The sequence below is a fragment of the Podarcis bocagei genome (genome assembly GCF_964188305.1).
Source record: "Podarcis bocagei genome assembly, chromosome: 17".
In the NCBI taxonomy this organism is placed as follows: Eukaryota; Metazoa; Chordata; class Lepidosauria; order Squamata; family Lacertidae; genus Podarcis; species Podarcis bocagei.
In genome coordinates, this window is record NC_138143.1 from 1,077,903 (window position 1) to 1,105,021 (window position 27,119).

Here is a 27,119-nt window from a genome sequence, read left to right on the forward strand (position 1 = left end):
GGTCAGATGACACTCTGAGCTAACATCCGGTGCTCAGTACAGAGAATAGACTGCCCCTTTTTCCCAACAGTACAGTTCCAGACAACAACATCCTGTTTTGCATTCCAGCCACCTGCAGCTGGCTTTTGCATTGCTGCTTTTTCCCAACAATCTCCCCCAAAAGCATCAATAGGCAAAACACGATCCAGAGAAGAAAACAAACAGTTGTTATACATATAACAGTCCCCTGTTGTTTCAGTTCCACCCTTGGAACTCCCCATCACTGGTTTCCCCAGTGTACCTCTCTGGTTGTCTGGCTTCCAAGGAATGAGTGCTTCTGCATTACCTTGGCTAGCAGGTCTCTGTTGTGTCTTTGGCTCTGACGTAGACTCTGCTTCAACCTGTTTTGAGAATACAGAGAATAGACTGCCCCTTTTTCCCAACAGTACAGTTCCAGACAACAACATCCTGTTTTGCATTCCAGCCACCTGCAGCTGGCTTTTGCATTGCTGCTTTTTCCCAACAGTTTTTGCCTGGCTGCAATGTGTTCTTGAGCATCTACCATGCAACAATGAAGTGTCCATTCTTTGCTCAGCTTACCTTTGCCTGTCACCATCGCTCTTGCAAGGTTGCTCAGCAGGGACTGCAGCCCCCAGCCGGAGTCAAAGGGACGTGGCTTGCTTGGAACTATGTGTTTGTAAGCTGGCCTGCCCTCGCTTCTGCCCTTTCCTCCTATGTTGGCAGGTAGGCTGGTACAGATGGGATGTTCTTGCTCTCACAACCGTGGTTAAAAGAATGGCGCAGGCTGCAGGAGCAGTGCTCGCTCTCCCGTCTTGGGTGCGAACCCCTCCAGCCCACTTTTAAACCAAAGCGAAGTGTTCCATTGGCATCAATATGATCCACCACCAGGAGCCAGTGAAGCCGTTGTAGTGGTAAGTGTGCTAGACTACGATTCAGCCTCCCTGGGTGGCCAGTCGCTGTCTTTCAGCCTAGACTAGCTTCTTCTGAGGGTACAATGAGTGGGACAGATGAAACAGGTATACCACCTTGACTTAGAGGGCTCCTGTTTAACTGTGGCTAACTGGTGTAGATGTAACATCTGAATCAGGCTGGAGGGGAGAAAGCCCACAGTCCTGGAGCCTCTTAACCAAAAGTGTTACATCTGCCCCAACCCATATTAAGTGCTTCCCAAGAACAACAACCTGCAAATCAAATTCTACATCTAGAAGACACAGACCCTCAAATGATAATTTTAAAATGATACGTCTACAAGTAGTTTTTCATAATATATTCTGCTTTCTGATTGAGTTTTTCAGCTCAGTTTTGTTTTTGTTTTGTAAGGAAGGTAGATGGCTGGGCTGGGTGAGCTGAGCAGTGAGAGAAATGCACCTCCACCCTGCTGAAGCTTTTTCTCATCCTTTGCGAGGTATTTCCTGCACACTTCAGGTGTTTTCTCTGTGATAATGAGGGCTAGAAAAATAGTTTTTCTTCTAGGGAAGCTGCATTTCTCAGGATGCTGGATGAATAATGGGTTATACTTGCTTGTGAGTCAAAGTGAGGTTTTTGGGATATGTGCAGCCATGCTCATGGGAGGCAGGGAGAGCAGAAAATGGGAGGGAAGCACCTTGGAAATCTGGTGAGAGCACCAGGCTGTGCCTGAATGGCAGCTGGTGGGTGGTCCAACATCCACGACAAGCTTTCCTCTCCCTCTGTGCCTCCAGACTCCATCTCCCTTTATCTCCAGCCATCAGGCCACGCTGGCTGGGGCTGATGGGAACTGGAGCCCAACAGCCTGGGACAGACACAGGTCCCCCACCCTGGTTTTAAAGGCATTAGCCATGGCCTGTGCAAGAGCACCCACCCCCACCCCTTCTCCCCTTCTCCATCCCTGCTCCCCAGCAGCCCTCCCAGCCTGGCCCTGGCTTTGCGAAAGGGTTTGTTTCCAGAAAGGGCAGGCTATTTAGAGGGCGAGTTGTGGAAATTCACCACTGCTCAAGAGCCACTAGAAGTAATTTTGGCAGTGCACTAGCTGGAGCTAGGTGTGCGCGTGTATATTTAGCTTCTGGGATATAGATAGAGCCGAGGCCCAGAGCCGGGAGCCGTGCTGTTTTGGCTGGCAAGGAGGGGCAGGTTACAGCCTGGCTCTCTCTGCTGCTGACGCACATCGAACCTTCTGATCAGAAGCGGCTTGCGCAGCTCCTGCTCCCATCCGTTCTGGCTCTGCAAAAGACCCTGTAGAGGAGCATTGCTAATGAGCAAGGCTTTGCCCCCAGCTTTTGAGCTGAGATGGGAACCCAGGAGTCCTGATGTGCAGCTTCCTCCTCATCTTCTGAGACAACACATTCCTCTTACAGCTAAGACTAGAGCCCATCTCTTTGTTTGTCTCCTTCCCATCTGCTTCCAGTTCTCCTAAACATTGTCGACTTGAGTTGTCCTGTATTACTAAGGAATGGGGGTGGAGGGCTCCTGTTGGGCAAACAGACAGGTGAACTGGGAGTTGAAAGGGCAAGGGTGGGTTGCCTGCAAAGCTGTACACTGAGAGCAATGTAGAGGTGTGACCAGGGAACGTATTCCATGGTTTGTACTGCAGCACTGCAGAAATTAGAACTGGGTGCAGAATTCAGCATTTAGAGAATGCAGAGCTTTCTGGGTACTGGAAACACTGGAACTGGGGGAGGCTATGGGCTCCCGTGGCAGACGGAGGGGGGTGCTTAATTCTTCCCTTGCTTTTTTTTTTTTTTTTTTGGAATGATATTTATTAAAATTTCAGAAACAAAAAATTACATAGTTAAAAATAAAAGAGACAAGGGAAAATATAGAAGAAGAAAAAACATACAAAATATAGAAAAAAAGTTAGAAAAAACACTTAAAAACAAATTAATCCTTCCATATCTTACATTTCATTTCCTTGCTTCCCTGACCTCCTCTCACCTCCCTTTTTTGTATTCCAGTTCAATTGGTTAATTCAGCAATTCCTTTCCCTCTTTGTGTTTGTCTTAGTCCTTTAACTTAATATTTTATAGCTTTAGATTCTCACCTATTAACCGGCCATTTTTTCATACACCTTTATGACATTGCTGCTAGAACCACTTAATTTCATTCTAACATCATTCTAACATTCATTAATTTTACAATATTTCTGTAAATAGTCTTTAAATTTCTTCCAATCTTCTTCCACCAACTCTTCTCCCTGGTCTCGGATTCTGCCAGTCATTTCTGCCAGTTCCATATAGTCCATCACCTTCATCTGCCATTCTTCCAGGGTGGGTAGATCTTGTGTCTTCCAGTACTTTGCAATGAGAATTCTTGCTGCTGTTGTGGCATACATAAAGAAAATTCTATCCTTCTTTGGCACCAATTGGCCGACAATGCCCAGGAGAAAGGCCTCTGGTTTCTTCAGGAAGGTATATTTAAATACCTTTTTCATTTCATTATAGATCATCTCCCAGAAAGCCTTAATCCTTGGGCACGTCCACCAAAGGTGAAAGAATGTACCTTCAGTTTCTTTGCATTTCCAACATTTATTATCGGGCAAATGATAAATTTTTGCAAGCTTGACTGGGGTCATGTACCACCTGTATATCATTTTCATAATATTCTCTCTTAAGGCATTGCATGCTGTAAACTTCATACCTGTGGTCCATAACTGTTCCCAGTCAGCCATCATTATGTTATGTCCAACATCTTGTGCCCATTTAATCATAGCAGATTTCACCGTTTCATCCTGTGTATTCCATTTCAACAGCAAGTTATACATCTTTGACAAAATCTTAGTTTTGGGTTCTAGCAGTTCTGTTTCTAATTTTGATTTTTCGACAATTCTTCCCTTGCTTTGCTGGGCTTTTCTCTCTGCCATCCCCCACTACTCAAGTGGCTTTCCCACCACTACCAGATATGTGACAGGCTCATCAAGGTGAGAGAAGCAGCACAGGAGAGGGAGGCCCAGAAGGACAAAGGAAAAGGGGGTGGGGAGCAGAAGCCCCTTTCTGCTTCCCTGAAAAAACCTGGTTGCTCCCACCATTACTGTATACATCACAAGTCCTGTCTTTGCCTTCATGGTGTTTCACCCACAGCTGCTGCAAATCAGACCCCGGGAACCACAGGAAGACCAAGACTTAGCAGGCAGAGTATATTTGGTGTAATTCTGAGCAAACAGCACCTGTCCTGTTTGTCAGACACAGTTTCTATTCAGTACTCACAGAGTTGGCTACTACCCATACCAGGTACTCTGCACTAACTCTGAATCAATGCAATCATTTTAAGGGAAAGACGAATGAAGGTGGGTTTTTGCGGGGGGCAGGGGTAAAGCAATGTGATGTATTCATACTCCATACACCCTGTGGTAATGGACTTTTCTTAGAAAATACTAGCTTCCATTTCCTGGAAAAATGGGGACTAGAAACTTGTGTTAAAAAACAAACCTAGAAGGCTAGAATTCTTGGAAATAGAATGGAAAAGGGACAAAGTAATCCTTTAGGACCTTCATTCGGTGACTGGCAGTCAATCACAGACACATAGGAGCCTTTCTTCTGGGCACTAACTTCTGTGAAAAATACTGAGTGCACAGTTGAAACCTTTTTTGCCCATTTATTGTAGCGAAAATTCTGAGGCACAGACTTGCAAATTCTCTCTTGCGATGCATTCCTAAACTGTTTAGGGTGACAGCCAAAAATCTGTCATTGCTTTGCATCCCTGATTCTCTGAAAGCATCTAGTTATGTTGACTGGAAAATGCTGGGATAGATGGACCAATAGTCTGGCTTGCTGCTGCCGCCACCTCCACACACACCTCGGAAAAGGCCTAGGTCTGCGGTGTCTTGATTGTGAGTGGTGGGAGCCTGCCTGTCTACTTTTTGTGTTCTGGGGAGGCGCCAAATCACAAGACATAACTCTTCTCTAATTGATGGGGTCTCATTAGCGAGGTCTTTGGGGAGCCTCTAACTCCTGTTGCGGCAGCAGGAGCCTCTGCTTGCTGGAGTTGGGGAGGGGGACATGGGGGAATTGAGCTGACAGCATTTAGGCAGGGGAGAGGACCAGACAGGAGAGGAGAAGAGAGGAGAGGAGGGCAGTGGAGAAAGATGAATGCATATTATAATGAGCATCTCAGCTCTTTTGGATATCCTTAGTTATAATTGCAGTCTTAGCACAAAGATCACAGACATCTGCTTTGCCTTTGAAGCAGCCCACTCTTCCCATTTTACAGATGCAGAACTGAGGTTGAGCGTTGAGTGGCTTATGCCCTTTCCAGTTGTGTCTGTGGCTGAGTTTGGGACTTGAAAGTGCAGCTTCTCTCCACTCTGCAATGTTGTTCTGCATTGTTCCAGCCACTGGAGTGTTCCTGGACCTCATCTCAACCAGCCACACCCTTTTGCTGTTGTGTGTTTTGCCCCATACAGTGGTGCCTCGCAAGACAAAAAGAATCCTTTCTGTGATTCTCTTCGCCTAGCGGTTTTTTCGTCTTGCGAAGCAAGCCCATTGACGGATTAGCGGCTTTTAGCGGCTTATCTGCTGATCGGATCAGCTGATAAGCGGCTTAGCGGCTTAGAAAAGGGGGGGGGGAAACCCAGCAGGAACTCGCAAGACATTGTCGTCTTGCGAAGCAAGCCCATAGGAAATTCATTTGCGAAGCACCTCCAAAACAGAAAACTCTTTCGTCTTGCGAGTTTTCCGTCTTGCGAGGCATTCGTCTTGCGGGGCACCACTGTACTCTGCCTGATTTTGAAGCTGTGGTACATGCATAGGCCCCAAACATTGGCAGCAATTGGGCAGGTGGGTGTCAGTGGGCTGGTAAGGTCCATCTTTAGTCTGTTGCTGTTTGAAAGTACCCTTAGGGCCTAGGTTTTCTCTCCCCCCCCCCCCCGCCTCCCTCCCCTTCTGAAAGTCCAGGTCTGCTTACAGTTTATTTACATTTTATTATATCATCTTATACAGGTGAAACTTGAAAAATTAGAATATCGTGGAAAAGTTCATTTATTTCAGTAATTCAACTTAAAAGGTGAAACTAATATATGAGATAGACTCATGGCATGCAAAGCGAGATATGTCAGTCCTTTACTTGTTATAATTGTGATGATCATGGCGTACAGCTGATGAAAACCCCAAATTAACAGTCTCTGAAAATTGGAATATTAAATGAAATCAGCAAAACAGGGATTGCAAATAGAGCAATATTGGACCTCTGAGAAGTAGAAGCATGCATATGTACTCAGTACTTGGTTTGGGCCCCTTTGCATCAATTACTGCCTCAATGCGGCATGGCATGGATGCTATCAGTCTGTGGCACTGCTGAGGTGTTATGGAAGGACAGCCTTTTCCTTCTAGAGTGTTTGGTGTGGCCCGCCCACCAGCTCTACATAATGAGGTTCTGAAAGAAAAGTGAAACTTTTCCATGATATTCTAATTTTTCGAGTTTCACCTGTATTTATGAGCCACCCAGTAACAATGTTATTGGAGTGATGAGCAAATAAAATTGCTTAGCAATTGGAGAAGACAATCAAACACTAAAAGCCAATAACCAAGGCAGGAGTACGCCACTCTCTCTTAGCCTATCTGCTGGCATAAAAGTACAAGAGCAATCTCGGGAGGCTACTGCTCCCATTTCTATTTCTCCTTTTCTGAAGACTCTTCTTTCTGTAAAGGCATTTCTCTTTTACACGCACACAAAGTCTCCTTGCCTCCACTTCAGACTCCTTCCAGGAAGGAGGGAGAAGGTCTCCCCTCCTACACAGAGAAAGAGCTCTGCTCCCTGGCTTCTCTCCTGCCTGGCCCCTTTCCCTTTCTCTGTGGAGTTGCTGCAGTCCCATTTGTCAGCCAGGAAGCTTCAGATGAAAGCCCGTTTCCAGTCCGTTAATATTCCGCTTAATGAGCTGACAAAGCAGATCCTCTGTGGTTGCAGAGTGGGAAATAATAATTAAACTTACTTTAGGCTGATGTTTTGCATTATTGTCCTCGCTGCAGGTCGTGAGTGGCCATTTCTGGGCAACAACCTCCCCTCCCTCTCCTGCCTCCTTCAGGTGGTTGATCAGGTGGTGTTCTCTCATGTAAGGGATTGTCCCATAGGAGCGGCACAACATCTGGAGTGCGGGTGGGGCGAAAGGGAACAGAGAGCAAATTCATTGGTAAATGCACTTTATGGCCCAGGGTTATCAGTCTTGAAGGAAACGCTAATGCCACAATAAAGCCTGCTCCTGAGTTCCCCTCCAGTGCCTCTACTAGGAGTGGAGAGTGTACCCTTCCATTCTTACTCCCCCCACTGGATACTCTGACATCAGTCTTTTCTTATGAAGTTGTAGCTATTGACATGCCCATTTGCAGAGGGTGAGAAGAGAGAGACATACAAAGAATGTGGCTCATGGCTGGCTGAAATGCAAAATGGGCACTTAGTCTTGATACTCTGTGGTCTTATTTTGGGGCGGGGGGACTAAGTGTCTAGTCCTCATGGCTATAGGCAAAAGAACTATTACTTCTGCTTACTAAATGTTTGCCAAAAAAGAGCACTCCTGAATGCAGCTTCTAAAAGTCACTAAATTTTTGTGCTGCTTCACTTGTCAGTGGCAACCATAAAACCATATTTCTGAAGTTACACAGAACCAGAATGCTTTCTGTCCTTTTGATGTATTTTATAAAAATGTTCACAGCCACTCATGAGTATCTGCTCCACTTTTTTCCTTGAAATATTGCCTCCCATTTTGAGATCTCCACAGGGCAATTTCTGTGGCCAAAGAATTTCTGGGCCTCTGTTTGGAGAATGTATTCCACTGCAGTGCATAAAACTGCCTGGCTGGTGAGTTTGAGGTTTGCTGGAGAGGGAGCAACCAAAGCTCCCCCCCCCCAGCCACCCTCCTCAGTGGTCCTGAGTCACTACCCCAAATAATTTTGCCTTGCTGGAAATGTGTCCTCCTGTGTGGAGAACAGAAGGGGGGGTGAGCGTCTGCAGAAACTGGAGTGCTGTGTACCTGAAAGGCAGCGTTGATATTTGCTGCTTTGCCCAGTTTGGCCACTGGCATGTGGCTCTCAGAAGTTTGCCCCCAAGGGAACGTGGGCCCTGCACTGAAGAAGATTCCTCACCCATGGAGTGGATGACCCTGTGGGACAGACTGGGGGGTGGGGTGGGCATGAGAGTCGCAGGGAGGGAGAAAATCCAGCACCAGGAAGACATAGCAGAGGTTTGGCTTTGTAGTCACCCGAGCTTTTGCATGTGAACTAAGGGAGGGGCAAGGGGACACACTGGGAGTTTCGGGCCACATCTTTCTCTCCTCCCCCCTCCCTTTTCCCTGGGCCAGAGTAGTGAGCACCTGCATGCACACATTTTCATCCACTGGGCTGCATACGTGCAGTTGCGCACGAGGACTTTGTATGCCTGCTTGCCAAAGGGAGGGCCGCTGCTTGCATAGAAAGATGTTTTGGAAGAAGGACAGAGTTCAAAAAGTTTGAGAAATGCTGGCTTAGATGGTAGCTTCACTCCTGTCACTAGACAAGGAAGGAGGGGGTGATGCTGCCGCCATTGCCTCCCTCCTCTTTGCCACTAGAGCAAGGAGAGTTCAAAGGATCCTGCCTTCCTCCCTCTGTTAAATTTGCCTGACTTCATGCTGTCTGTTGGAAGAGGAGATGGAAATAGCAGAGAGGGGCTGCAAACTAGGCCAGGTCCCATTACTGCATTCTGAGCCACCAAAGCAGCTGTCTGGTTTGTGTATGTGTATGTGGAATCAGCTGCTTGTGTGCATTGGACTTGCCCTTTGCTAAGAGCACTGACTAAGCCTCAGGCAAGAAGCCCCAGAGCAAATGCAAGCAAGGGCCATGCCTAATCAACTGGGTTGACTGGTCTGTGCTGGGTCAGCTGAGGCAGGGGGCAAAAGGTGATTTGTTGGGCAGAGCCATGCCAGTACGTACCTTAATAAGGAAATTGGACTAGGATTGTTCTCTCTCTCTCTCGCTCTCACATGCACACACAGCGATTCTGATGTTTTCACAGGAAGCCCAAAACTGAATAGAGCTGGGCTGAATAGAGCTGGAGACTCCTTAATGAAGCACTAATTAAGGCAAGCTGCTTTGCACTTGATCTCAGCACAGTATAATTAATGCTGCAGCTTTGATTGGGTTCACACTCCTAACTCCTTGTGCCAATGTGGTACATCCAGGGTATAACAGTCAAACGGCTCCGAGTGCTCCTTGATCAGCTGTGCCTATATGCATTGCTAGAGCAGAACTGGAGAACTTAGTGACTCTCCAGAGGTTGTTGGACTACAACTCCCATCAGCCCCGGCTAACACAGCCAACAGCCAGTGGTGGAGGCACTGGCAGTCCATCAGTATCTGAAGGGGCCACAAGGTTCCCCACCCCTGTCCTAGAGTAGCAGAAAGCATGCTGAGAAATGTGCTGTGGGGCTTGAGCAGTTCTGTAGAAGTGTCATTCAGTATCTGTCTCTCCTAAATATTCTATATGAATCCCATCTCTGATTTGAAGACACGAACAGCCTTGGCCTGTGATGACTTTTCTGTGCTCCAGCACACGCTGAACTTTGAGTGGAATTCAGTGTCTAATGCAGAACCAGGCTTCCTAAGGAAATGTAGTTTAAGCCAGTGTTTCCCAACATTGGTTCTCCTGCTGTTTTTGGACTACAATTCCCATCACCCCTGGCCACTTGTCTTACTAGTTAGGGATGATGGGAGTTGTAGTTCAAAAACAGCTGGAGCCCCAAGGTTGGGAAACACTGGTTTAAGCAAGCTTCTGGTCCTCATCGTCATGCAAATGCTGCACTTTCTCTGCCTCATGGAAAGAGGCTTTGCACCCCGCTTGGCCATCTCGGTCTCTTCCAGGGAAACTGCTCCCCCTGACTTATGTGTCCTTGTGTTTCTACCCCTTCACCTTTCCTCCTTCCAAAGAAATCCAAATTCTGTAGCACCTTGCCTCCCTACAGTCCATCAAGTGGCTGCAGCTGGCCTCTTCCCATTTTTGCAGCCTGGCTGCTGTCCCCCTCTGGCCCTATTTGGCCCATAGCAGGAGCCAGGTCCCATTACAGTAGAACAGCCTCCCTCGGTCTGGTGCTCTCCAGATGTGGCCAGGCTGCAGCTGCCATCATCCCTGAACATTGGCCACGTTGCGGAGGGCTATGGGGAGAGGAGAGTCCCAAGACCCCACGCTGGGGAAGGTTGGAGTCTAGCACCCCGTAGCCCTTTCCTGTATTTCCAGGGCACTGTTGACACCTTGCAATAACTTGCTCTGCTTTGGTCTCTCTTTTGTCTCTCCCCCCAGGATGGAAGAGTGGTCTCGTCGAGAAGCTGAACGGAAAATTAAAGAGCGGGAGGCACAGGGGCTGCCTGTGCTTGACTCTAATTATTATGACCCCAGCAAAATTGTGCTGCCTCCAGAGGATGAGGAATAAGTTCCATGATGTCTGCCTGTCTGGCTAAGCTGAGAATAAACTTCCAAGATGATTTGTGTTTACTGCCAGCTTCTCTCTCTCTCTCTCTCTCTCTCTCTCTCTCTCTCTCTCTCTCTCTCTCTCTCTCTCTCTCTCGTGGGTTTGGAAAGGGAAAGTTCATCCACCTAAAAGGGGTGTGTAATCTGAACAGTATAGAGTAGGCCAGGCCAGCCACCCCACTCCCTTGATGTTCTGCTTCAAGGGCGATTGCATTTGCTACATATCCCTGCTGCCATCATCCCAGCTGCTGTGTTGTCAAGATGCTGCATGTGCATGTTGTTATGAGGAAACACGACAATGAGCCCTGGGATGCTGGCAGACGCTGCACACAGTCAAGAGTTAGCCTGTGCGTTGCCTGTTAAGAAACAGGCTAATGCTGAAAAGGAAGGGGGAAATACCAGCATTTGGACTCATAGCTGCTTTGTCACGAAGGGAAATGGGAGGCCTGAGGGCTGCTTCGGTTTCGGCCAGGCCTTTCCTTGGCCCTGCCTTGGATATAGTAGAATTTGGCAGCACCACTCACTCCTGGCTGAAGCCAGGCCTTGGGCAGATGGCCCTCCTGGTGCCTTGCGGAGGAGTGCTATATTTATCCTGTGTGTCGCTGCCCATCCTTGTATGTGTATCGACTGTGTATCTACAGAGCCTATCCTGTGTCCCTCTTGCTTAGTATTGTCAGGACTGGCCGTGAGTCTGGATTATAGCCCTCCAGGATCCCAAGACAAAAGCAGAGATGTGCACCACGTGGGGGGGGGGATTTTGTTACCTTGCTGGCTTTTTTGAAAGACACTTCCAGCAGAGCTCTTCCACCGTTTGCAGCTATGTCAGGGGCAGAAGTCCAGCAGATGAAGCTTTCCTGTGTCTGTGCCTCCATGCTAAAGTGGAACTGTGCCTGTTGGGTTTCTGAATCATGGAATCATAGAATCATAGAGTTGGAAGAGACCACAAGGGCCATCGAGTCCAACCCCCTGCCAAGCAGGAAACACCATCAGAGCACTCCTGACATATGGTTGTCAAGCCTCTGCTTAAAGACCTCCAAAGTAGGAGACTCCACCACACTCCTTGGCAGCAAATTCCACTGTCAAACAGCTCTTACTGTCAGGAAGTTCTTCCTAATGTTTAGGTGGAATCTTCTTTATTGTAGTTTGGATCCATTGCTCCGTGTCCGCTTCTCTGGAGCAGCAGAAAACAACCTTTCTCCCTCCTCTATGTGACATCCTTTTATATATTTGAACATGGCTATCATATCACCCCTTAACCTCCTCTTCTCCAGGCTAAACATGCCCAGCTCCCTTAGCCCTTCCTCATAAGGCATCGTTTCCAGGCCTTTGACCATTTTGGTTGCCCTCCTCTGGACACGTTCGTTTGTCAGTGTCCTTCTTGAATTGTGGTGCCCAGAACTGGACACAGTACTCCAGGTGAGGTCTGACCAGAGCAGAATACAGTGGCACTATTACTTCCCTTGATCTAGATGCTATACTCCTATTGATGCAGCCCAGAATTGCATTGGCTTTTTTAGCTGCCGCGTCACACTGTTGGCTCATGTCAAGTTTGTGGTCAACCAAGACTCCTAGATCCTTTTCACATGTACTGCTCTCAAGCCAGGTGTCACTCATCTTGTATTTGTGCCTCTCATTTTTTTTGCCCAAGTGCAATACTTTACATTTCTCCCTGTTCATCTTGTTTGTTTTTGCCCAGTTCTCTAATCTGTCAAGGTCGTTTTGAAGTGTGATCCTGTCCTCTGGGGTGTTAGCCACCCCTCCCAGTTCGGTGTCATCTGCAAATTTGATCAGGATGCCCTTGAGTCCATCATCCAAGTCGTTGATAAAGATGTTGAATAAGACCGGGCCCAAGACAGAACCCTGCCTGTTGCAAAACTTTTTGGAAACGTTTAAACACACTGACTGGCAGGGAGGGTGAGATTTAGCAACTCCTGCTAATCACAGAAGACAAATTTATGCCTGCAGAGTTTACAATTGACCATAGGAAATATGCACATTTTTTTTATCTGTGTTCTTGAAATCAAGGGCACTTGTGGTTCTATTCCTGAATCTCTACCACCTGTTCTGTTTTTCAGGTATTCCTTTAGGGAGGAAGCCCCCACCCCCCTTTCCCCATTAGTCATGTGATACGCTGCCTTTCTTTCCTGGCCATAACAATAAAGCTGCGGTGACAGTCCTCCCTCCCTGAGTGCTGGTTGCTGGTAAATAATAGCATGGGAATGGATGGCCTTGAAGAGCTCTAGGGTTTTTTTGCAGTCACTTCCATGTGGTGGGGAAACGGCGGGGGTGGGGGCATGTTGCATTAGAGCAGAGCTCTGTTCCGTGTGCCACAGGACTATGGCAACCAGCAAAGCTTTCTGAGAGAAGAGCCTTTTGAGGTGCCCTGGTCACTCACCACGGGCTTTTCTCCTGCGTTTGCATATGAACAATGCATCTCAGAAGATAGGGTGGACTCCTCCTGTTTCCTTCCTTTGCTGGAAGTTATAGGGTGGACAGTCCTTTTCAAAAGCAGTACCCTCCCCTGTACCTTTACTGGATGGAGAGGAATACAAGGTGGTGGCTGGTTTGTGGTGTCCCGTCCCCCCCCCCCCCGTTGCACCAAGCAAAGAGGAACACCAGTGATGCTCAATCCTCACTAAATGCTTTTGCACCTGTTTGCAGGGTCAAAGTCCTTCACTGTTGAAGAGGACGAGTAAATGGCAACCGTTTGAAGGAGCAGATGTGGGGAGGGTTGGGGGAGAATTGTCTAGCTGTCCTCTGTGCCTCTTTTAGCTGTCGAGTCCTCAGCTTTGTAATGCAGATAGTCTAGAGAAGGGATAGCGGATGGATCCTGCAATCCCTGACCACTGACCATGCTGGTTGGGGACATTGGGAGCTGCAGTTCAAAACATTGGCTAGCCTATTGTAGAGCACAGCATCTTCCTCCTGCCACCCCCTGCGTATGAAACACCCACTTTCCTCTGTCCTAGATTTCTCTCTGCTCCCTGCCTCCATCTACCTACCCCTGCCCCAAGGTACAGGTACAGTTCTAAGGCCAAGCACTTGGAGGGAGAAACAGCACCTTCCAGCTCCCCTTGCAGGCCAACTTCACCATTTGACACACCGCTGCAGCCTTCTAGTTACATAGTGCTGGCTAACATGAAGAAGAAAGTAGAGCCGGGGTGTGTGTGTGGTGCTCCTCCCTGGTGATTCTGCCCCACTTCCATAGACCAAAGCTGGACTCCCAGCGGCTGCTTCACTGGGCTGCCGTTTGGCATGAGCCGTGGCCTCCTGGTGCTCAGCAATGCCTCCTTCCTCTGGCATGTTCTTTTGCCCTGTCTCCCTTCACACTTTATCACCAGACTTGGAAGCCCCTGTCAAGACACACCGCTTGGCAGCCATTGCTTTCCCTCCCACTGCCGGGCGCGCCTTGCATCCCTTCTCTGCAGCCTCTCTGGAGTTAATATTTACACACACGGAGAGAGAGAGAAAGATGCAGTCTCATTTGAGTTTATTTTCCTCTCGCTTCCTGCTACAAGGAGTTTTGTTCAGCCGCCTCTCCGCTCCCCATAATGCCGTGCATGGCCAGAGCTTTCTCTGAGTTGCACGTCTTTAAGGGTTTACAGCAGCGAAGAGAAGTCATTATCCTGTTGAAGGGAGGGAGGGAGGGGAGGGGAGGGGAGAGAAGCAGCCTCAAAGAGCAGATGTGACTCACGCTCATCCTGGTGCTGACGCCACCCTCTGCAAGCAGGCAGTGGGAGGCTTGGGCAGAGCACTCTGGGGGCCCTGGCTTCCAGCCCCATACCTCCCCCACTTTGTCTGCTCTTTGACCTGAGCCTATAGCCTGGGAGTCTCCGGCTCCCCTGCCCCATCCAGAGCCGTAGCCGGGTGATCTTGCGCCCCTGGCAGAACCGTCCAGGTTGCTCCCCCTAGCCACAGACAAATTAGCTCTTCTTTCTGCCTCTCCTCCAACCCTGCCCCCCATTCAATTCACCCTCTAAAACCATTTCTTATGAGGCAATAATCTATATTTATGGACATATTTTTAGCTGATTTTGTGCCCCCCCCATTGCCTGCGCCCCTGGCGGGTGCCCACCTCACCACCCCCTAGCTATGGCCCTGGCCCCATCAGGCACTAAAATTGCTTATTCTCCCTTCAGAGCTCCAGCCAGAACCCAGGAACTCCTTCCCTTCTTTGCTTTTCATCAGCATTCGACTGTCTCTCTGGGAATAGCAGTTCCTAAATCGGGTACGGCTGCTCCCATTCAGCAAATGGTGCTAATTTCCTTTCACAGCCCAAGCAGAGCTGTGATTGCATCTTGTCAAGTGTGCCGAGGTGTTCTGGACGGCTGTTCTCTTATTCGTCCCACCCCAGAGGTGGCTGCATCCTTCCGTATGTGTGACAGACAGTCAAAAGGAGGTGAACTGAGGAAGGGCTGGGGAGGAGAGGGGGGATGAGTTCCCCAACTTTGGGGTGGGGCGTTCATCCCTGTATTCTCAGTTAAAATTTGGTGACCATGCTAGGAGGGTCCAGGAAAGGGATTAGATAGCTCTAAGCTGTCACTGGCGAAGTACTGTAAAGCCAAGTGAGATGTTGACTGGAGGGAGGGGCAGAGGAGCGGAGTTCTGAGCCCCTCGGGAGATTAAACTGTTATTAATATTTTGAAGAAACACTGATTCCCTTCTAATGCCGCTGTCGTGGCTGGTTTTTAAGAAAAATATGCAGCATGCTATGGCTGTTGTGTCTTTATCCTTCTCTTACCCCCAAGGAGCTTACAAGGTCCTCCCACCACCATCTATGTGTATCCTCACAACGACCTTGCAAGGTAGGTTAGGCTGAGATAGGTTGACTGGCTCACAGTCACGCGGTGAGCTTCATAGCTGAGCAGGAATTGAACCTGAGTCTTCCTGGTGCTAGTCTGACATTTAAGAGCTGTGGGGTGTGAGGGCACAATGCCAGGTCTGAGAATGCAGGAAGCAGGACTGGGGAATCTGCCCCCTCCAAATATTGCCCTGTACAGCTGTGACCATTGGCCATGCTGACCAGTTCAGCAAGTGCTGGAGGACCACAGGTCCCCTGTCCTCTGGCCAGCAGAGAGAATGGGGTCCAAACAGAGATTGTCATTGGCTGCCCAGCATCAGCAGAAGAGAAGGACTTGCACCGCAGTTGGGAACACAGTTTGCTTCCTGAGCTGCTTCAGGAGGAAGGCAGGATCAAAATTCAGTAAACAACAAAGCCGTGAAGCTTCCCTTGAGCTGCTGATGCATTCCTCTTTGGCGTGGATTATACTAGTTTGGCTACATGAGGAGCCGCAAAAAGGATCAGATGTAGATAACGCCCCACTTAAAGCCGCAAAGGGAGAGGGACCTGGCCATGTCTGCTCTCCTGCTGGAACAAGGCCACATTTTGCTCTCTCTTAATGTATCCCAATGCTTGGCTCCTGCTGTTCCAGCCCTTGGCTTTCCGACTTGTGACCTCCCTTAACCTCAGCCTCTGCTCCTCTTTCTTGTTCCTCTTTCTTGTAAGATGAGACCTGCAGGATTTGGCCAAAGGCCCATGCAGTCCCTCATCTTGGTCTCACTCTCCAACCAGCTGCCCAGGGGAAGCTCCCAAGGAGGACCTGAGTGCAACAGCGCACTCCCCACTGGGTGATTCCCAGGGACGGCTGGCAGAATGAGTAGGACAGAGCTATTGGTTGCTTCTCCTCTTGCTTCCGCCTCCGTTCTTCCAGGAAGTGGGTTTGCTTAATAGCAGTTGGCGGGTTTGGGGTCAGAAGGCCAAGCTGCACTCAGTGTGCAGCAATTGAAGCGCATTGCCATGGGGAAAGTCCATTTTAAGTCCAGAGTTTTGACATTTCCTAATTGCCACTACCAAATAAGGCTGTGTGCCCAACCTGCATGGCCTAGGGCTTTGAGTAGAACCCAAGCGTCCTGCCACCCCCTCCTTCCACAGCGGAAATTGTGTATCTCACACCCATAGAGGTTCCTGCTGCAGCAAATAGATTTGCAGATTACGCCTTCAGACAGATGTTGCTCTCGAGTTGGTGCCACTGTGGCACTTATGATGCACTTGTGCATGGGGTGAGGCACCATCACAAAGGTCTGCACACCCCTTAGGAAATATTCTGCACATGCACACATACTGCTCTTTCTGGAAGAAACTGCAACAAAACCAAACCACAAGTGCACAGAGTTAAACTCCCCCTGCTGATTTATAAGCCCAGGCTCCATAACACACCAGAGGTTTATGCAACTGCTGCAATAGAATGAATGCAAACAGGCCATTGCATATACCATATGCACACACCTAAAGGAAATGCATTTGGTTCTAGAATTTTCCAGCTCTACAGCTCCATGCAAATAATCAGCTACATAAAAATGCACAGTTGTTTACAGAGAAGATATGGGACGGCACCAAATTTCTTAGGAACAGTTGCATTAGTGCAGTCCCTGGTCATTTTGTCCCTTTCTCCCAGCTCCCATCACTTGCCCCTGTTCCAAGCCCCTTCCATGCATCCCTGTATCTTGCTATCCAGTTGTACCCCTTGATTTACCCGTCACTGCATGTACACAGACACACATATTTGTTTATTTATTTCCAAGCTGCCTTCATAAGCAGAGTTCTCTGGTATGATGTTCACAGCCCACCATCCTACCCCGGCTGTGTCCTGTTCCCTTTCCTTTGCTGCCACGGGGAGGAAGGGTTTGCGGATGCTGACTTTCCGTTTCTTTTTACAGTGTGATGAGTCCAAGAGGAGGACCTTCAGGTGTCAGGCAGCCCCCAGCATGTCGCTTGACCTGTGTGACCAGTATGCCAGATGGGAAGCAAAAACGGAGAGAAATGCCGGCAAACCAAGAAGCCTGTTACAAAAGAAGCAGAAATGGAGATGGCGGGGTGGGTGGGTGGGTGGGTGGAGGGAGAATATAAAGAGCAGCACAACAACACGATCACTCTTCTGATCTGGAGAAAAGCTGCTTGCTAATACCAAATATGAGAGGCAAACGCTGATCATAAAACAAAAGCCATCTATTGAGTCTTCAGAATTGACAATTCGCAAGAGCATACATTGATGTATCCCAAAACTTACTACACACAGAGAGAGTCTCTGTGAGAGAAACGCACACAGAGGAGAAAGAGAGAGAGGTCTCTGATATACTAGTCTAAAGGAAGGCAATACACTTTGCAGATCCCAACTGAGATAACAGGACTATAACCTCTCCCCCCCCCCCACAGGCAGCCCCACCTCTCCTTTGTGGTGGAAAGGCACAAATGCATCAGCAACCGGCTCGCAAACACAAACTTGCACCCGTTGGTCCTCCTCTTCCACAGCTGCGGTGGTCGGAGAGGAGCAAAGGGGCGCTTCGCTGCATGCCCGGGCAGCTCTGCAAATACTTGCCAACATACCAAACTCCCCCCCCCCGCCCCTCGCCCGGCAGCCACAACCACCTGCTGTGCAAACGTCAGAGAGAAGCAGATGTAAAGGATGTGGCGCAGGTAAGTACAGGTCCCTTGAGGCAGGCAGAGCCACGAAGATGCGCAGCGACTGAGGGACCATTCTCACATGTGCTGATGTGCGTGCATTTGCACGCACGCGCTACACACACATGCAATATTTCACAGAGCAGGCACACTGCCTCTCTGACACAAACATACACACACACGTCCACCCTCCCTCTTGCCCTCTCTTTGCCTAAATCACATGTCCCCAGCCTCGGGCTCTCCATGTGTTCCTGGGTCTCTCCTCCCTCGGCGCCCCCCGCCCCAGCAGCCGCTCCCGCCCCTGCTTTCTTCTCCTTGGGCTCTCTGCCAGGCAGGCTGTGCTCACACACTCTGCCAGGGAGCGCAGAGGCAGGCAGCTCCGTGCCATGGCTGAGCCATCCCAAGCTGCCGACCCTGTGCCCCGTGGCAAGCTGTAACGTGGGAACTCATCCCGCCAGCCCCAGGAGGGGGAGGGACGCGCAGCTCCCCCCAGGTAGGAAGCGGGAGGGGGCAGCAGGAGGGCTGGGGGATGGAGGAGTTTGCATTTCGCGCAAGTACGCGGGAGAAGGATGCGGGAATGGATGGACCGCAGGTGGCGCGCAAGGCGTGCATGGAGCTAAGATTGGGACTGGAGACTGGGGCGCAGGGGCGCAGGAACCAGAAGTTGGGATACAAAGGTGGGCTGGGATTCTGACCTGGAAATGGGAGGGGCAGCATGCTGGGTGCGCCACAGCTCAAGCGATTCCATTCTTTAGACACCCAGAAAGTTTAGGAGCATCTTTGGGACGGGGCAGAAGTTCCCTCTGGGTGAGGACAGGGCTGTGAGAAGAGGGCTGCACAGTAAAGGAGAAAGAGCAGAGCCGCTTTGGGTGCTGAGGGAAAGCGGTGAATAAAAGGCACTGGCAGCACCATATAAGAGAGCACACGTGCACACAATCAGAAGAAAGGGGTTTTTAAAGCTCCTGCCAATGTATTTGATGCACTCAAACGCCTGCCAGGCAGTAGGAGCTTTGTAAAAGCTCATTCTACATCTCTCAAACACACACACACACACACACACACAGGCGAAAATGGACTACAATATAGCTGTATTGGTGTGTTTGTAATTATATATAATTTACACAGTAGAAGTGGGTTCAAACGTGTGTGTGTGTTTATGTATCCACATTATTTTGAATCTTTTGTGTCTGTGAAAGATAATGCATCCAGGGATCTCTGCAAATGCATTCATGTGCACTAATGCATACGTATCTCCTGTTTGTATGCTTTTTCTATTGGTTGGTATATGACCACCTATGTGTCTTTGAGCAAGCACATGTGTGACTCAATAGACCATTGTTCTCACCTAGCTACATTTGTGTGCATGGACAGATAGATGTGTTTAGGTAGCATGTGCATGCAAGTCACAGGGTTCTTTCCAGTGCCTTGGCAGGAACTTTACAAGTGTGTGTGTGTGTGCTGCATTGCTCACAGGGTCTCTCTCTCTCTCTCTCTCTCTCTCTCACACACACACACACACACACACACCACAAGCATAGTCTTTTACTGCAATCTATTGGATTTAAAATAACAGTCATCAGCTACAACAGTTTATTACAGAAGAAGGATCACAAAATTCAGTTCTGGTGGTGGAGTCAGCATGGTATATGGGAAGTCCACTGGACTTCTGAGATTCAGTAATCCTCATGGTTCTGGAAAGATGATTTCAGGAGACCTGGGACATGATCTCAGTGGTCGGCTTCCTCCCTGACACTCCCTGCCCTTTCCTTCAAGAGTTTGAGATCCTCTCCCTTCCACCTCTTAGGAGTCCCATTTCTACACTGACTTCTGTTGCACTATTTTGAAAATAGGACAGACTACCTAGTGGACCTTGTCTCCTAAGAATCTGTTAGCGCTTCTGCTGATACCCTGTGGGTTCTGTGTAGCATTAACAACATCTGATTGATTCATTAGATCAAATAATATTTGCATTATCATGTGTGTGCCTACGTCTAAACTGTGTTGCACATTCTGTTCCAATAATTCTCAGTTGTCAATTATGATGCTTGGATGTGCAACAAACTGAGGTCTCCAATTCCCTAACCCCTCTGTTCTCACACAATTCTGCTTGTAGAGTTATATCAGGACTAAACATGCATGGAGAATAGGAAAAACCTGTTCTGTAACCCTTCTGGCACATAAGAGTGGTTGTAATGCCTTCTATTCCTTGTTAGGAGATCTTGAGCATGTGCCCTGTTGTGTGCATGTGTGCTTAGACTTGTGAGTGTGTTGCACAACTGCATGTTGTAAGCGCATGGATTAAACTAACTCAGCTCTGAAAGAGGATAAGATCACAGGGGACTTTTGAATATATATTCTCCCTCTCCCATAATGCTGTGACTGCTCAGGATCACCCAATGAAATTGATTGGCAGTAGATTCAGGACAGACAAAAGAAAGCACTTGTCACATTATTAATTTACAGAATTCATTGCTGGAGGATAACGAGATGGTTCACTGTCACAGGTAGCTTTGAAGGGAGATCAGATGAATTCAGGGGGATAGATCTATCAAAGGCTAGTGGCCATGGCAGAAACGCTCCACAAAACCTCCATGTTCAGAGGCAGTGCACCACGCAAGGTCAGTTGCTGGGAGGCAGAATCAGGAGGGGGCTTGTGCCTTTGCCCCTGGTTTATGCATCTGCCTGACCGCTATGGAAAATGGGATGCAGGACTAAGTGGGTTTTTGGTCAGGGCTTCCATTATGCTCTCATGAAGCATCTCCTGCCTGCTCAGTCCTGTGCTCCAGGTATGGAAATGTTAAAATTGATCTCATCCAAGCAGAAACATCCTTATATCTCCCCCATCCCTTTCCCCAAAGGCAGAGTTATGCAATCTGGGGATCTTTCCTTGAAAACCCTTCTATCAAGTTGGGCGTATTTGCTGTGGAGGCACCAAATGGGACAATGATCAGCAGATCACTTACCTGGGATCACCTGGGTGGTAGAATAAGGATGGACCTTCTCACTGAACTTGGGAAATTAGGAAACAATTCTCTGGCATGGTCTCCAACTCTCTTGGACAATCCTATTTGCACCTTCTGTCCTTCGTGGGATAATGCATGTTCTCTATTTCTTTTTCTCTCTTTCTTTCTGAGGGGTGCAAGGAATTTAGACTCTCTGGTTTTTAGACAGTAGGCTGTGAGCGCATTCACACTCAGAGCCAGCACAACCTGTTAGGTGAAAATTAACTTTGCTTCCCCTTCCACCCTGGATCCTGGTTTCCTTCTCGACCTCATTACAGCGTTTCCCAGTCGCATTGTGCACTGACTGGTGTGATTCTACAGGGTTTCTGTAAGGATCTCTCTTAGCCCTGTCTGGAGGTGCCAGCTGCACTGAGCCTGAGGATGCGCTGCCTCTCAGCTGCCTCTCTTCCCCTTGGAGGGGGTTCTGGTGAGCCTGGAGTCTCTTGTCCGCAGCAGCAGCCCTGATGCCCTCCAGGTTCAGCCATCCCTGTTCCTGCTAGACCTTCTTCTGGACAGAATAACCCACACAGATCATGTACCCTGGCTGGCTTTGCCACTGTGGCAATCTGGTCCAGGCTCAAAGCAGAGAAAGGTCGGGCATGAATTGCCATGAGGAAGCTGCATTCACAAGTGGGGCAGCAGAGTGAGCAAGAGAGGAGCTGGACCCCGAGGCTCCTGATCTGGGACTAGGAACATGCCTCACACACATGGCGTGCGGAACATGTTTCCGATGAGGCATCTTGCTTAGGGGAAAAGGCTTAAGAGGTCAGAGATTTTTAGGTTGGAGGTGGGTGGGAAGACAACCAGTTGAGGGGTTTATAGCCATTTATAAAATTAGGAGTGAATGAGTTACTTTCTCTCAGAGCATCATGCACTGCTTCCCATAGGCACCGCGAGCACAACATGCTCGCATGCCTTGGCCACCACAGATCTGACACCCACAGAGGAGAACTTTCCTGTCTCCTCCAAGGCTACCGTGCTTTTTGGGCCGAGTCAATTCTCACATTTACAGCTGCCAGTCAGCAAGTGTAGAGGAACCAAGTGTTGAGAAATGCAGACACATGTGTGAACCAGCCCATCTGCTGAAATTCAGGCCAAACCAAATGGAAAAACTTGTTCACATAACACAGAATAATCCCTTGAGCACACCTGGCCCCCAATTTTATGGGTGTGGGTGTGTTAGCAAGCCCCCTCCAGCACCAAGCAGTCCCCACCTGCCCCACCCTGTGCCCCCCACTGCTTCCCCTCCTAGGGCTGCCACTGCTGCAGTCGCCAACCTCAGCCTCCCCTTTGCAAGGGAAAGGATTTGCCCAGCAGCCTTGCTGTAATGGAGCAGAGAACTGAGCATCCCCTTAGCCCATTTGAGCACTGTTAGCAGGTGAGGCTGGGAGCAAGCTGGAGCATGCTGGGAAGCTGAGGCCTGGAGCTGGACGACTCTTTGCCAGGAGGTGATGGGCCCAGTGGCCATGATCTTCGTTTTTTTGATGTTGAGCTTCAAACCATATTTTGCGCTCTCCTCTTTCACCCTCATTAAAAGATTCTTTAATTCCTCCTCACTTTCTGCCATCAAGGTTGTGTCATCTGCATATCTGAGGTTGTTGATATTTCTTCCGGCAATCTTAATTCATCCAGTCCAGCCTTTCGCATGATGAATTCTGCATATAAGTTAAATAAGCAGGGAGACAATATACAGCCTTGTTGTACTCCTTTCCCAATTTTGAACCAATCAGTTGTTCCATATCCAGTTCTAACTGTAGCTTCTTGTCCCACAAAGAGATTTCTCAGGAAACAGATGAGGTGATCAGGCACTCCCATGTCTTTAAGAACTTGCCATAGTTTGCTGTGGTCGACACAGTCAAAGGCTTTTGCATAGTCAATGAAGCAGAAGTAGATGTCTTTCTGGAATTCTCTAGCTTTCTCCATAATCCAGCGCATATTTGCAATTTGGTCTCTGGTTCCTCTGCCCCTTCGAAATCCAGCTTGCACTTCTGGGAGTTCTTGGTCCACATACTGCTTGAGCCTTCCTTGTAGAATTTTAAGCATAACCTTGCTAGCGTGTGAAATGAGTGCAATTGTGCGGTAGTTGGAGCATTCTTTGGCACTACCCTTCTTTGGGATTGGGATGTAGACTGATCTTCTCCAATCCTCTGGCCACTGCTGAGTTTTCCAAACTTGCTGGCATATTGAGTGTAGCACCTTAACAGCACCATCTTTTAATTTTTTTAATAGTTCAGCTGGAATGTCATCACTTCCACTGGCCTTGTTATTAGCAGTGCTTTCTAAGGCCCATTTGACTTCACTCTCCAGGATGTCTGGCTCAAGGTCAGCAACCACACTACCTGGGGTGTACGAGACATCCATATCTTTCTGGTATAATTCCTCTGTGTATTCTTGCCACCTCTTCTTGATGTCTTCTGCTTCTGTTAGGTCCTTACCACTTTTGTCCTTTATTATGGTAATCTTTGTACGAAGTGTGCCTTTCATATCTCCAATTTTCTTGAACAGATTTCTGGTTCTTCCCATTCTGTTGTTTTCCCCTATTTCTTTGCATTGCTCATTTAAGAAGGCCTTCTTGTCTCTCCTTGCTATTTTTTGGAAATCTGCATTCAATTTCCTGTATCTTTCACTATCTCCCTCGCATTTTGCTTGCCTTCTTTCCCCCGCTATTTGTAAGGCCTTGTTGGACAGCCACTTTGCTTTCTTGCATTTCCTTTTCACTGGGATGGTTTTCATTGCTGCCTCCTGTATAATGTTACGAGCCTCCATCCATAGTTCTTCAGGCACTCTGTCCACCAAATCTAAATCCTTAAACCTGTTCCTCACTTCCACTGTGTATTCATAAGGAATTTGATTTAGATTGTATCTTACTGGCCCAGCGGTTTTTCCTACTTTCTTCAGTTTAAGCTTGAATTTTGCTATAAGAAGCTGATGATCTGAGCCACAGTCAGCTCTAGTATTGTTTTTGCTGACTGTATAGAGCTTCTCCATCTTTAGCTGCAGAGAATATAATCAATCTGATTTTGATGCTGCCCATCTGGTGATGTCCATGTGTAGAGTCGTCTCTTGTGTTGTTGGAAAAGTGTGTTTGTGATGACCAGCTTGTTCTCTTGACAGAATTCTGTTAGCCTTTGCCCTGCTTCGTTTTGATCTCCAAGGCCAAACTTGCCAGTTGTTCCTTTTATCTCTTGATTCCCTACTTTAGCATTCCAATCCCCTATAATGAGAAGAACATCCTTCTTTGGTGTCATTTCTATAAGGTGTTGTAAGTCTTCATAGAATTGGTCAATTTCATTTTCTTCAGCACTAGTAGTTGGTGCATAAACTTGGATTACTGTGATGTTAAAAGGTCTGCCTTGGATTCGTATCGAGATCATTCTATCATTTTTGAGATTGCATCCCAGTACAGCTTTCACCACTCTTTTGTTGACTATGAGGGCCACTCCATTTCTTTTACGGGATTCTTGCCCACAGTAGTAGATATGATGGTCATCCGTACTGAATTCGCCCATTCCCATCCATTTTAGTTCACTGATGCCCAGGATGTCAATATTTATTCTTGCCATTTTTGACCACATCCAACTTACCCAGGTTCATGGTTCTTACATTCCAGGTTCCTATGCAATATTTTTCTTTACAGCATTGGACTTTCCTTTCGCTTCCAGGCATATCTGCAACTGAGCAACCTTTCGGCTTTGGCCCAGCCGCTTCATCAGCTCTGAATCTACTTGTACTTGCCCTCCGCTCTTCCTCAGTAGCATGTTGGACGCCTTCCGACCTGAGGGGCTCATCTTCCAGCGTCATAACTTTTATATGCCTGTTGTCTTTGTCCATGGAGTTTTCTTGGCAGGGATACTGGAGTGCCTTGCCGGTTCCTGCTCCAGGTGGATCACGTTTCGTCAAAACTCTCCACTATGACCTGTTCATCTTGGGTGCCCTCCTCAGCATCGTTCATGGCTTCTCTGAGTTATTCAAGCCCCTTTGCCACGGCAAGGCAGTGATCCATGAAGGGGCCTGTGAATTACCTTGCATTATTTAAGATATTGCTATTAGCCTCTAACTATGGGACGCGGGTGGCGCTGTGGGTAAAACCTCAGCACCTAGGATTTGCCGATCGCATGGTCGGCGGTTCAAATCCCCGCAGCGGGGTGCGCTCCCGTTGCTCGGTCCCAGCGCCTGCCAACCTAGCAGTTCGAAAGCACCCCCGGGTGCAAGTAGATAAATAGGGACCGCTTTATAGCGGGAAGGTAAACGGCGTTCCGTGTGCTGCTCTGGTGCCGGTTCGCCAGAGCAGCTTCGTCACGCTGGCCACATGACCCGGAAGTGTCTGCGGACAGCGCTGGCTCCCGGCCTCTAGAGTGAGATGAGCGCACAACCCCAGAGTCTGTCAAGACTGGCCCGTACGGGCAGGGGTACCTTTACCTTTACCTTTACTAGCCTCTAAAGCCCTGAACGACTTGGGGCCCAGGTACCTAAATGGATGTCTGTCCCCATCCTGTTCACCAGGTGCCATGGGGTCAGCTGGAGAGATCCTGTTTGCAGTCTCACCCCCACCCCTGAGACACTAGGAGGGTGACCTGTCCCATCAGGGCATTTTCTGTGGTGGCTCCCCAATTCTGAAACTTCTTCCTTGGGGATCGAAACTAAAGATTGTTTTATTTCACCAGGCATTTGGTTGAAGAGTATTTACTATTGTATTTACCGGTAACTGATCTGCTACTCTCTTGTCTACTCTGTAGCTCATGGACTTTCATTGATTTTATAGTAGTTTTATTTATGTTTCTTTTTTTGTTTCCCATTTACACACATACATTTTCATGCCTGTTGTAAGTCATCTTGGGCTCCATATTTGAGGGAAAGTGTGGCCTTCAAGGCACACTCGCATCATATATGCAAAGCCCATGGCTTCCCTGCTCCCAATAATCCTGGGAACTGTAGTGGATTAAGGGTGCTGGGAATTATAGCTCTGTTAAAGTGGTATAAATGGACTTTCAATGTATGGTGTGGATTTGACTTTGTCTAACAAACAAATTATTCAATTTTTCTTTTAGGATCTAGGACTCAGGTGGGAATTTGAACAGAATATAGTCATAGAAAGTAGTTCTGGTTGTAGCAATAGGCACTCATTGCACTTAGAAAATGAAAAATATTTCACAGACATTGCCTGAGTAATCCTTACAACTATTCTGTAAGATAGGTCAATATTATAATCCCCATTCTGAACAAGGAAGGGAATGAGGTTAAGGCCAGAAATAAACAACAGCCTGTTATTGTTTTTCCAGAGAGCTGAAGGCAGTTTGAAAGAGAGACCACTATTCACTTTTTTAAAGAAGAGAATAAAAATATAAAATTGAAAGATTTGTTAAATTACTTTCTTATTGCTGCAAGTCCACCAATTTCCCAAATATGGAAAACATAGTCTGAAATAAACACCTCATTGTGGTGGAGTAATATATGGAAAAATGCAGGACATTAAAAACTTATATGTTACAACCATTTTTTTAAAGGAAGAACATGTTGTCTCAGTTTGGTGGGATTTATGTAAATGAATACATTAAAAAAGAAAAAATACATTTGTCTCTTCTTGACATAGGTGACCCTGTGGTCTAAACCACAGAGCCTAGGGCTTGCCGATTGGAAGGTCGGCAGTTCAAATCTCTGTGATGGAGTGAGTTCCCGTTGCTCAGTCCCTGCTCCTGCCAACCTAGCAGTTCGAAAGCATGAAGTGCAAGTAGATAAATAGGTACCGCTCCGGTGGGATGGTAAACGGCGTTTCCGTGCGCTGCTCTGGTTCGCCAGAAGCGGCTTAGTCATGCTGGCCACATGACCTGGAAAAACTGTCTGCAGATAAATGTCGGCTCCCTCAGCCAGTAAAGCTACAACCCCAGAGTCGTCTGCAACTGGACTTAATGGTCAGGGGTCCCTTTACCTTTACGAGCCTCTCATGAAATTTGGGATAAGGACACCTAATTGCTTGAAAAAGTTTCTTGATGTAATATAGAGCTTTTTATTACTGGTACTCCTTATGTCTCTGATAGTTTCAATTGTGGGTCTATGTTTCTGTGTATTTTTAAAGTCATATGCGCCACACTTCTTGCTCTCGTTTCTTATGACTGTACTCTCCACTTACCTGTCTGCATCTTATTGCAAATATCCGAATAAGCAGCTTTATCATTTCTTCTTGTGAATATAACATCCTAAGTCAGCCTTGGTTTGGTTTGGTTTGGTTTGGTTTGGTTTGGTTTGGTTTGGTTTTTATGTGTT

General features: G+C 48.0%; 2 protein-coding genes and 1 long non-coding RNA gene across 4 annotated transcripts in view; 2 read left to right on the forward strand and 1 right to left on the reverse strand.

The window, feature by feature from the left end:
- The window catches only part of NDUFB11 (NADH:ubiquinone oxidoreductase subunit B11), a 55,053-nt gene extending 44,642 nt beyond the window's left edge, over window positions 1-10,411 (forward strand). Inside the window, exon 3 of the mRNA XM_081177476.1 lies at window positions 10,230-10,411. Coding sequence (XP_081033602.1) covers window positions 10,230-10,359 — 130 coding nt within the window. The 3' untranslated portion in view covers window positions 10,360-10,411. The remainder of the gene's footprint in view (window positions 1-10,229) is intronic.
- Window positions 10,412-16,204: 5,793 nt separating this feature from the next.
- LOC308577368 lies at window positions 16,205-27,055 on the reverse strand. The gene is made up of 3 exons (XR_014003617.1): window positions 26,986-27,055; window positions 20,820-20,985; window positions 16,205-17,237 (listed from the first exon to the last, which is right to left on the reverse strand). It is a non-coding gene; the product is annotated as an uncharacterized lncRNA (long non-coding RNA).
- LOC308577322 (caM kinase-like vesicle-associated protein) overlaps window positions 17,846-27,119 on the forward strand; it is a 52,439-nt gene continuing 43,165 nt past the window's right edge. Inside the window, exon 1 of one of the 2 annotated variants that reach the window (XM_081177420.1) lies at window positions 17,846-17,871. In XM_081177420.1, the coding sequence (XP_081033546.1) occupies window positions 17,861-17,871 (11 nt within the window). In that variant the 5' untranslated portion in view covers window positions 17,846-17,860. Of the gene's footprint in view, window positions 17,872-18,161; window positions 18,350-27,119 lie in introns of those variants that run through there. The other variant, XM_081177421.1, reaches the window with a different exon arrangement.